Source organism: Littorina saxatilis, linkage group LG4 (genome assembly GCF_037325665.1).
Source record: "Littorina saxatilis isolate snail1 linkage group LG4, US_GU_Lsax_2.0, whole genome shotgun sequence".
In the NCBI taxonomy this organism is placed as follows: Eukaryota; Metazoa; Mollusca; class Gastropoda; order Littorinimorpha; family Littorinidae; genus Littorina; species Littorina saxatilis.
Genome location: NC_090248.1, coordinates 28,595,120 through 28,606,901, shown reverse-complemented (window position 1 = coordinate 28,606,901; position 11,782 = coordinate 28,595,120). Strand labels below are relative to the sequence as shown.

At 42.8% G+C, this 11,782-nt stretch overlaps 1 protein-coding gene across 1 annotated transcript in view; it reads left to right on the top strand.

Annotated features, from left to right (window-relative positions):
* The window catches only part of LOC138964402 (uncharacterized), a 12,440-nt gene extending 783 nt beyond the window's left edge, over positions 1-11,657 (top strand). Inside the window, exons 2-7 of the mRNA XM_070336344.1 lie at positions 1,218-2,434; positions 4,653-4,843; positions 6,020-6,170; positions 6,512-6,650; positions 7,480-7,655; positions 9,111-11,657. Of these exons, the coding sequence (XP_070192445.1) occupies positions 1,220-2,434; positions 4,653-4,843; positions 6,020-6,170; positions 6,512-6,650; positions 7,480-7,655; positions 9,111-9,650 (2,412 nt within the window). The 5' untranslated portion in view covers positions 1,218-1,219 and the 3' untranslated portion in view covers positions 9,651-11,657. The remainder of the gene's footprint in view (positions 1-1,217; positions 2,435-4,652; positions 4,844-6,019; positions 6,171-6,511; positions 6,651-7,479; positions 7,656-9,110) is intronic.
* The last annotated feature ends 125 nt before the right edge of the window (positions 11,658-11,782 follow it).

Genomic DNA, 11,782 nt, shown 5'->3' with positions numbered 1-11,782 from the left:
AAAGTACCTTCCCACGTACAGTCTCGTCTTATAAAGTTCTATAAGCCTTGCCTTGCTCATTTTCAGACATGGCGGCAGACCCACGCCTAAAGTGGCTCAGTGTGGACTTGGTTTAAGCCTTGCCCAGCTCATTTTCAGACATGGCGGCAGACCCACGCCTTCAGTCGCTGTGTGTGGATTTGGTTTAATTAAGCCTTAACCTGCTCATTTTTAGACATGGCGTCAGAACCACGCCTTCAGTCTCTTTGTGTAGACTTGGTTTAACTTTAAGCCTTAACCTGCTCATTTTCAGATATATATGGCAGCAGACCCACGCCTTCAGTCTCTGTGTGTAGATTTGGTTTAATTAAGCCTTAACCTGCTCATTTTTAGACATGGCGGCAGACCCACGCCTTCAGTCTCTGTGTGTAGACTTGGTTTAACTTTAAGCCTTAACCTGCCCATTTTCAGATATGGCAGCAGACCCACGCCTTCAGTCGATGAGTGTGGACTTGGTTTAACTTTAAGCCTTAACCTGCTCATTTTCAGATATATATATGGCAGCAGACCCACGCCTTCAGTCGATGAGTGTGGACTTGGTTTAACTTTAACTTTAAGCCTTAAAGTTAACCTGCTCATTTTCAGATATGGCAGCAGACCCACGCCTTCAGTCGCTGTGTGTAGACTTGCTTTAATCATAGACCAAATAGCCTGGACCGCCAACTCGTCACGTGACCCTTCGAGGTTACGACTCTCGACTTTCAGGGGCGCGTCGGGTCCGGTTTGAAAGGCGAGAGATTCGAAGACAGTGAAAAGAAAGCACGCTCCAGTTATTTGTGACAATGGGAGGTGACAATGAACTGGATTTTCCAAAACTCCAAACTAAACTTAACAAAACTCATCGAAAAACATGTTCCATATAATATGCACTTTTGCTGAGTTTATTTTAGCATTTACAGAACTTACCTCGGCAACTTCGTCCATGTTTACAATCGACACCGGATATCACGTCCCCCTGATTTCTGAAAGGCTTGTAAGCGTAGGTTCCTAAATGCGAGAGGCCGCTACCTCGTAATAGAGAGAAAGAGCGGAGAGAGAGCTAGTTCGCGGTCCAGGATAAATGGTCTATGGTTTAATTAAGCCTTAACCTCCTCATTTTCAGATATGGCAGCAGACCCACGCCTTCAGTCGCTGTGTGTAGACTTGGTTTAATTAAGCCTTAACCTCCTCATTTTCAGACATGGCGGCAGATCCACGCCTTCAGTCGATGAGTGTGGACTTGGTGCAGGGTGCAGCCCACCAGCTGGCTTTCCTCAAGCAGGTCTCTGACGAAGCCAAGCTGCAAGACCCCGCCATTCTCAGGCAGGCCTTGGATCGTTACGAGCGCCTGTGGCTACCCCTTGCTGCCAAACATGCTTCAGAAATACTTCCCGGGCCGCTGGATGTTGAGTGGGTGTGGCACTGCCATTTACTGGCCCCGGTGGCCTACCAGCAGGACTGTACCGCTCTGGTTGGGAAGGTGGTGGATCACCAGCTGTTCAGTGAAAAAGAGAGGAACAAAAGGATCCTGAAGAGCAAGCATCTGTGGCAGGAGGAGTACCCAAACGAACCGTTCGAGGTGGATTTGAAGCGAAGCGCTGGTGCCGACTCAGCTTCTGGAGTGACGTCACAGATTTCCTACGACATCCTCACGGCTGCTGCTCGTCAGAAAGTGTTCTACTACCAGGTCAGCCTGACCCACTACCGCGACGCCAAATTCTTGAACTACAGCCTGGGACGCTACCGGAAGTTTCTCTACCTGAAGCAGCAAAACCCCTCGCTCTTCATCGTGCCTTGCTACGACATCGACCTTTTGTGGCACACACACATGCTGCACCCGTTGCTCTACAAAACAGACATGATGACCTTCCTGGGAAAACCCTTCCCTCACGATGACTCTGTCAACGACCGCAGCGACGGTTCCAGGCTTAACACCTCGCAGAAGGAGACACAGGATTTGTGGGTGGGTGCGTTCGGCGAGAACTTCATGCTTTATGGGGCCATGTATCGCGGTGACCCCCCTCAAGGCAAACTGTACACCATGACCACTCAGCACTACTATGACCTGGCCACAAAGTCCTGCCACGTGCGCTTTGAGCGTATTGAACTGAAGAACATACCGCAGATGAATGGCAAACTGAAGCTCAAACTATACACTTCAGCCAACAACAAAATCAAAACAGCTTTCGCCACACTGCAAGGGGAGCCACTATGGCAGCAGAAGAACGTTGCGGAAGTGAACTTTGACACCAAAGACGTCAACTGCGTCAAGTTCCGTGTGATTGAGCAGTCCGGGTTTGCGTGTTTCGGATCCAAGATGGTGATTGCGGAGAATGAGTTCAACCTTCTACCCATCATCAACGCTTCAAATTCAAACCAACCAACCTCTCTGGAGAAGTCTGTCACGCTAGGCCAGGTAGGTATATATATTGGTGAAGTTAGGATATTAATAATTTATGTAAACATGTACTAGTAGTAGAACATGTACAATGAAACCCGTTGTTTAGAATTATGTTTATTTAAACAATGAAAAACTTTACCCCTTTTTAGTTTTATATTAAACTTTAGGCATTGCTTTTCAATGTCTGATTTTCTGTTTATATTATAATGTGTGTATTTACTTCCATTTTGAGAATTTTCCTCCAAGAGTTATGATTTGATTATGTCAGGATTATGTCAGACTGTTGGTGGTCTTACTTATACTGTACTATAATACTAAGTAACTAACTTACATGTATTGAGCACTTCAATGCACAACTTTTTGTCCAATACTCGGTAAACTTGTTGAAGCTGTCGAAGCTTATTTGCAGACTGAACAGTTGTTAGGCCAAAAAAAAAATAGGTGTGGTTACGGTAACATAGCCCCAAAAAATAGGGTAGGTAGGTAGGCAATCACTTTTTTTTTTTTAACTTTTTTTTCTAATGTGTACAAATTAAACCTACTTGACAGGGAAATAAGTGTGCGACTCGGGCGCTTTCGCTTTCATTGCGTTTTTTGCACTCGTTTTTTTTTTTTTTTTTTTTTTTTTTTTGACAAATGTAATAAAAAGTTATAGGATCGGCCCCTAAAAATAGGGTAGGTCGGGTTACCGTAACCACACCTATTTTTTTTTTAGGCCTTATGGTAGAATATTGCTATTTCATATGTAACGTGGATTTCCATTGGTCAATTGGGCAAAACTGAGCTCATTGTAAAAGAGATATCGACGACATTTCCGTCAATATCAGTTTTGATATCGACGACCTCTTTATTGCTTCCCCACTTCAAAAACAAAAACACCTAAATTTAAAAACAAACAAATATGAAAACTAGATGATTACCCGCTTCGCCGGGTACCGGCTTCGCCGGGAAGAAGTAGAGCCGAATACCCGGCTGCGCCTGGGACCCGGGTACGCCGGTGTGACGTTTTCATCTTTCGCCGTGTTGATATTTCGCTTCTCGGCCTTGTTGATCTAGTATAAACTCTACACTGAACAAAAAATACACCCTTCGATAGTACTGATGAGCGACCTTGTGTACCTTACAAAGTTACATTCATGGGGCCAAATTTGTCCAACCAATTTGTTTTATTTAACTTAGAAATTTGATTCATCCTAAAATGTTTTCCTTCTTACTCAAGGGACGTAACCACTCAGTACACGTTTTCGAAGAATTTGATTTTGGGGGTGAAATCTATTAAATTTGACCACCAATTTTCTTCACATGCAAGAAACTGACATGCTTTTCGTCCATAAATAATTTCACTTCTTAATTTTACGAGGAAACAACATTTCAGTCTTGAGTATATATCGAGGGGGAAATATGTACACAGGCGAAAGATGAAATCGTGACACCGGCTTTGCCGGCGCACGAAGGAAGGGAGATAAACGTGCAAAACACTGGAGACCTTCTAAAAATAGTAACGTGCAGTGACATTCTAAAAAACGTAGTAACGGGAATATGGATTGACGCCACACGAAGGAAGGGAGAGAAACGCTGAAAACACTGGAGAAGATAAGGAAGATTTGCTGGGAATGGTGAAATGAACAGAAAAACCAAAATCGGTTCAGCGCTGCGCGCTGAGAGCACGTGTTGAAATATCTCATCGACCAGGTTATGTCTGGGGTGTACCTGAATATGGCCACCAAATTTAAAACAGATCCATCGAGAACCTTGGGCGTGCATCGCGAACACACAGACAGACAGACACACACACACACAGACACAAGTCGTATAGATGTAATGATCCCAGAATTTAGTTGAGCAAGTGACTAAAGACTTTTTGAAAGAAAAGACATTTGGAAATACTGAAAAGTACAAGAAAAGAATGAACAAAAAGAAATAATAATCAGAGGGAGGTATATACATAGATATACGGAACAGCCAAAACTGAGACAAATGCTTTTGTAATTTCTTTACAGTAAATACAAAATGTCCAGAGAATTAGCAATATATATCTAACATTGACTGACTGTGTGAGGATATCTTCTGCTAGTATTGGTCTGTTTCGACAGTGATATCAAAATCTCGACCTCCAGTCTCAATTTTGATATCACTGTCTCAACAGACCATAGCAGAAGATATCACACAATCCGTCAATATTGGGTATTATGAACACATCAAGTAAATATCTTTTCTGTCTCTTAATTTGCAGGACAATCAGTCAGAGCTGAATTTCAAGGCGCACTTGAGTCCACCCAAGCGTGGCCCCATTTTGCTGGTTCTTCAGGCGTCAAACTTCTCACAAGCCGTCATGCCCGAGAACATAGAGTCCATGTGGGGGCCTGTGCCCATGAGAAACCTTCCACCCGGAACAGAGAACAAGTGTGAAGTTGCCTCGCACAGGTTGGTAATGGTAAATTTGTGCAGTGACACGGGAAGCAGCGCAACACTGTTTAACCTTTTTCTTTGTCTGTCTAATCTCCCAGGTCAACTTATGTGCAGACCTGCTAAGTGACTTAACCCCCTTCGTGTGTACACGCAAGCACAAGACAAAGTGCGCACTGAAAAGATCCTGTAATCCATGTCGGAGTTCGGTGGGTTATGGAAACATGAAAATACCCATCCAGCATGCCTACTCACCGAAAGCGGAGTGAAGCTGACTATGCTCTCAGAGTATAGTGTGGGGAACCCAAATGGGCAAAACGAGCTCACACATAACCAGAAAAAATTCTGGAACGCTGAAGAAGAAGTCTGAGTGTTACTGTTAGTCACTAAGTCAATTTACTTTTAGTTAGCGTGTATGCAGCTGTTGTTTCAAAAGGCAATGGGGGTGTTATCTCAGTGGCAATGCCTCAGCTTTCAAAGGGGAAGGTCTAGGGTCGAATCCTGCCAACGGCTGGGTCAACATATATATATGTGATAGTGCATGAGAAATTAGGCCCATATTGCATTATTGGACTTTTTGTACAAAATTAGTTTTTATTGTTGTTAACGAGAGCTAAAGTGCTTATGAACATGTATAAAACAGATTGTGACTAACAGTAACAGTTCAGTCATAAAAAAAATCAAGTTTATACATGTAGATATATGTTAATTATTACTCATAAATAAGACAAATTTAAGTGTCGTAAGTCTAGTGCAGACCCCCCACGGGTTAGGGGGAAGAATTTACCCGATGCTCCCCAGCATGTCGTAAGAGGCGACTAACGGATTCTGTTTCTCCTTTTACCCTTGTTAAGTGTTTCTTGTATAGAATATAGTCAATGTTTGTAAAGATTTAAGTCAAGCAGTATGTAAGAAATGTTAAGTCCTTTGTACTGGAAACTTGCATTCTCCCAGTAAGGTCATATATTGTATTACGTTGCAAGCCCCTGGAGCAATTTTTTGATTAGTGCTTTTGTGAACAAGAAACAATTAACAAGAGGCTCTATCCCATCTCCCCCCCTTTCCACGTCGCGATATAACCTTCGTGGTTGAAAACGACGTTAAACACCAAATAAAGAAAGAAAGTCTAGTGCAGTGCTGCAAATTGAATTTACAATTTCACAAAAAACTTTCTTTTTTTTCATTTTTTTTCAGGTTGGTGAATCACACAGGAGCTGTGATGTTCACCTGTCGCATCATTCACAGTCTGCCCCTGCTGCAGTCTGTCGTTCACATCTTTTACCAGGACAAGATGTCTGCTGTAGCTCACCTGGTCGGCTCTGATACCTTGCCTCTTCCTACACAGGTTGGTGACATTATCACTATAAACAGGTCTGTTTTGCTTGCCTAGATGTATTTGTGTACTGATCTCTTGGTAATTATAGACGTTTTCCGGAAATAAATCTGTCAGGATTTTCAGCGGTCTGGAAGAGTAATTAAAGCCTCTTTACCTGGGACAAGCTTTTCACGACATCCGGAGCATGTTCCACGCTTCCGATCGGCTTTACTCCTGCGATCGGGGGCGAACAACTAACTCTGATGTGTATGTAATGCAGCATGCATTAAATATGATACCATTTTCTGAGGTGGTCCTACTTGCTCTAAAAGATTGTTACATTTGGGGCGTGTTCTGTATTTTATCCTCAGGTGCAAAACCCGAAGAAAGCGGTGTACCTGAACCCTGTGGCCGGGGAGCGTGCTGTGGTGGTCAAGAACAACACTGGAGACTGGGCCTTTGTTGTCGGCAGGTGGAAAGGCTACAAGAGAGGGGTGCCCGGTGTCGCAGGTAAGTCAGCAAGATACAGTCGAACCTGTCTCTAACGACCCCCCCAAGGGACCGACCAAAAGTGTTTGTTATAGACAGGTGATCACTTTGGAATTGTATCTATAGAAGACAAATTTGTCTGGGATCCTTGAGAGTTGTCAATGTTACGGTTAGCAGATGGTGGCTTTCGAGAGGTGGTCGCAAGGGTAGGTTTTAAGCCACTTTAACTGTATCTATCACAGATGACATTTTTACATAGTAAAATGATCAAACATACATTTGTACATTTTAGTCAAGATATTAGAAAAGGGATAACAAAAAGTGTTCTTTTTTGGGAGGCGTCCTGTCATCAGAGGGACCTCACACTGTGGCTACAGTGGAACCCCTCTCATAAGACCCCCCAATTTAAGACTCCCTCCCTTTTAAGACCTTGTTTTCTCCGACTTTCTGTTCATAACCTCTGCAAGTATACCCCCATTTTAAAATCCCCTCCTTTTTAAGACCTGATTTTCTCACATGTGACCCTCCACCACGAAATGAGTCGCATGTCACCTCGCGCGGTTCTGCGCTGGGCTTAATATAAGTCCGGGGAGTGTCTGGTAACAGTGTGAGGTTCACCTCAGTCACAGGCTTATAACTCAAACAGTTTTCGCTCTTTTCTAAAACGGTTTTCACCACTGGATAGAGCATAAAGAACTCTTTAGGAAAATGGAAAAATATGAAAATCATGCAAAGGTGACATGCGACTCATACCGTCGTGGAGGGTCACATATTTGGAGGTCTTAGAAGAGGACTCCCACAGTATCACTGTAGTTATACCAATATCACAACTCCCTACCTGTCCCTGCAGGCACTCGCTACCAGAGGGGCAGACCTGGCCAGCCGGGCAGCTCTGGGACTCTACTGGTTCGAGTCTGGTTTTGCCACGAGGGCCAGTGGCGCAGCATGGAGCTTCCCTACCTGTACAAGAAGTTTGTTTTCACCTGTGACGGGCTGACTGTCAACCTCAGCAATGGTGCCATCGAGGTATTTTATTTCTCTCCGTCTGTTGTTATTGTCATCATCTTCATGCTCTTTCTCTTTTTTTTCATCTGTTTTTTGCTCTTCTTTGCCGTTTTACATTTAGTCAGGTTTTGTGGGAGTGCTTGCGCGTATGGGTGAGTGCGTGCATGCATCGGTGTGTGTTTGTGTGTGCATGTGTCGGTGTGTATGTGTGTGGAGCGATTCCCGGTAAATCTACTTGACATTTCTCTGCAATCTCCCTTACTGTGAGAGCATGGCAAACACATTTTTAGTGCTGTTTCTCAGTTTTTTAAAAGCAATGGGAAAATACCCAGTGCAGATTCTAGTCCACTTAAAAAAGCTTATAAAGGAGTAAAAGATGATACACATCCTTAGAACAAGCCAAGATGCAGCTGCAGGGGTGTACCTTAACTTTTTTTGCTACCGGCCAGGGGGGCTGGCCGGTAAGTCAAAATTTGAACCGGCCCCCCAAAATCCCCAACCAGCCCGATTTCTTACAACCGCCTCATCGGCTCGTAGCGGGCTAAGCACATACACAAAAGACGTAGATTCATACTAATAATGCATACATGTGGATTTGCACTACTAATAACTACCACAAACACACATAAGACTTGATGACTAAAGTGCTATATTTTTAATATACTGATAATTAACCTTGTTTTAATAAAGAATTAAAAATAAAAGCCGCCACAAAGAAACAAGAAATCAAAACAACATTCACACCCTGTCACACAATCACACACTAAACCTCACTGAATGTTACCCCCTTTATGTACCCCCTACCACACAATTTACAAAGTAATTTACTATGGAACTTCACTTACCACATAAACACACACACACACTTTAAAAAAAAAAGTAAATCAGCAAAATGTTTTTTTTTAAATTATGTTTTTTGTTGTGTGAAAAAAAAGTATAAAAAGCTGACTACAAAAGTCCCATTCTGCATGTTCATAGATTTGATCTTGTAGAGTCAGAATGCTCAAATACTGACGGTTTTCAGCGCATAACTCAAAAGTGTGCTGTGTCTAATCTACCCCTTTTCCCCCAAAGGCTGTCACAAATGTGCTCACACATCCAAAAATGCACATGCAAGTAGAGTTAAGCTGGTAAATAGTTTCTGAGTACTTTCAACTCCATGCAAAAGCAAAAGCTTGTCATGAGCCTTTTCCAATTGCCTTTTTTGACCCGACCAACATTTATTCAATATGTGCGTATGTTAAATTGTGTGTGTGTGTGTGTGTGTGTGTGTGTGTGTGTGTGTGTGTGTGTGTGTAGGCATGCGTGACAGTCTTAAGTACTTAGGATGTTTTGACTTTGTACATTTTTATCTTTTGGTTGTTTTCATGTTTGGTTGTTTAAGAGCAGACAAACCACACTTTTCCATCCATAGTTTAATTGTATGGACAATAAATGATTTTATGTCTTGTGTAACCACCCACCGTGTACCCACAGGTGGCAGCAGGAAGCGGGGAAGTGGCGGAGAAGCTGGCCCTGGCTTTCAGCGTGTCTCTGCTGCACGTGCTGTGTCAGCCGCGCCCCAAGGCCTGGACGCCCGGCCAGTCGCTGCGACCCACCGCCTCCCGCGGCTCTCGCCAGGTCAGCTACGTGCCGTCCGAGGACATGACCTTCATGATGGCCGCAGGGTTTCTCATGGCAACGCCCTCCAACCACTACATTCGAAACAACCCGCAAAGCGCTTGCGGCTATGGGGTGTATGTTGGGGAGGTCGTCGTGCCGGAAGGAATGGAGTGCGGTGTTACGGACGGAATCGGAGGAGAGTGGGGAGAGGTGGGAGGGGAGGAGGCAGCCGGGGATCTGGGGGTCGCTGACGCCGGTGGGGATGGGGGAGGGGCAGGAGGGGCAGATGGAGGAGACGCAGGGGGTTGCGGTGGGTGTGGCGGCTGTGGTGCATGCGGTGGGGGTGGCTGTGGTGGGGGTGGAGGTGGGTGCGGGGGAGGTGGGTGCGGGGGGTGTGGAGGGTGTGGGGGTTAGGTCTGAGTGTCTCAGGATTTTAAAATATGCAGACAAGTTTTACAAGGCAAGGTTGTTTTTGAGGCACGGTTGGTTGGTGTGGATCAGAAGAAACTGAGTTTAGCTTATTGTGAAACGGACAACATGCTATGCTATGCTATGCTATGCTATGCTATCCCCTTCCCTCCCCCTTGGCTATTGTGAAATCCAAGGCAGTACTGCTTTTTACTTTACTCTGATAACTTTCAGTTGAGCAAGGGCAATAGTATTTTTAGCAGAAAAATGAATAAATAAATAAACAAACAAATAAGTAAATAATGTATATAACAGTAGCAAAAGTAGATGCATTGCCGTTTCTTTAACTCATTTCCAGTACATTCACTGTGCATGTGTTGTACAGGCATTTTAACCTTTGCTGTTAAAGGGCATAATTTGTGACCTGGTTCCGATTGTTGAGGAGAGACAGATTTTATACTTTTAGGATAAGATAGCCAGTGTCTTGTATATATATAATATTACACACACAATTACTGCCTGTATCTACATGTGTTTTATGTCGTAGTTTCTTGTAATGAAGTCATTCTGCTGAAATTTACAGTCAGCAAACTCTAGTGTACTATGCCTATGGATTTTTTTCCCAGTAACTTTCGCATTACACCAGTATAAGACTGTTTTCCTAACTTTTATTGCTGATTTTGAGAAGGAGCAGTTGACCGGGTCTGAATTTTGATGCATGTTGCCTTTTTATGGACAAATTTTAAGTCAACTGTTTGGAAAACAGTTACGGGTATATTATGGTCTTCTAACAAATTCATGATGATCAATATGGTTTTACTACATGAATTTTGTGGATGGAACAATTTTATTATCGATGATGATGATGATGATGATGATGATGATGATGATGATGATGATGATGATGATGATGATGATGATGATGATGATGATTATTGTGATGATTGTGATGATTGTGATGTATTGCTGTTGTTGTCATTTGTGGAAAGGAGGTCAGGAAGGAGGGGCGTTGGTGAGGGTGCTTATGAAAGCTACGAGTTTGTATTAGACTGGATGGTTTTTCAAGGCAATTTATTTTTAAAAGCATGTTGGCAATACTGCATCTAATAATTTGCCTCTTTTTACATTTAGTCAAGTTTTGACTAAATGTTTTAACATAGAGGGGGAATCGAGACGAGGGTCGTGGTGTCTGTGTGTGTCTGTGTCTGTCTGTGCGTGTGTGTGTGTAGAGCGATTCAGAGTAAACCACTGGACCGATCTTTATGAAATTTTACATGAGAGTTCCTGGGTATGATATCCCCAGACGTTTTTTTCTTTTTTTCGATAAATGTCTTTTATGACATATCCGGTTTTTTTGTAAAAGTTGAGGCGGCACTGTCACACCTTCATTTTTCAATCAAATTGATTGAAATTTTGGCCAAGCAATCTTCGACGAAGCCTGGACTTTGGTATTGCATTTCAGCATGGAGGCTTAAAAATTAATTAATGACTTTGGTCATTAAAAATCTGAAAATTGTAATTAAAATTATTTTTTTATAAAACGATCCAAAATTACTTTTATTTTATTCTTTATCATGTTCTGATTCCAAAAACATATAAATATGTTATATTCGGATTAAAAACAAGCTCTGAAAATTAAAAATATAACAATTATGATTAAAATTATAATTTCCGAAATCGTTTTAAAAACAATTTCATCTTATTCCTTGTCGGTTCCTGATTCCAAAAACATATAGATAGGATATGTTTGGATTAAAAACACACTCAGAAAGTTAAAACGAAGAGAGGTACAGTAAAGCGTGCTATGCAGCGCAGCGCAACCGCTACCGTGTTAAACAGGCTCGTCACTTTCACTGCCTTTTGCACTAGCGGCGGACTACGGTCATTGTGAAAAAATGCAGTGCGTTCAGTTTCATTCTGTGAGTTCCACAGCTTGACTAAATGTAGTAATTTCGCCTTACGCGACTTGTTTGTTGTTGATACTGATGAGTTTTCATGACATTGTTGAGACATTTTATGCTGTGCATAAAATCATTTTTGCATGTTCAGATGTGCGAGGATAGACAAGAATTTAAGATAAAAAGTTTTCCGAAACCGGACAATCAGCCAGCGCCAGCCAGCGCCACAGTCACCACCAC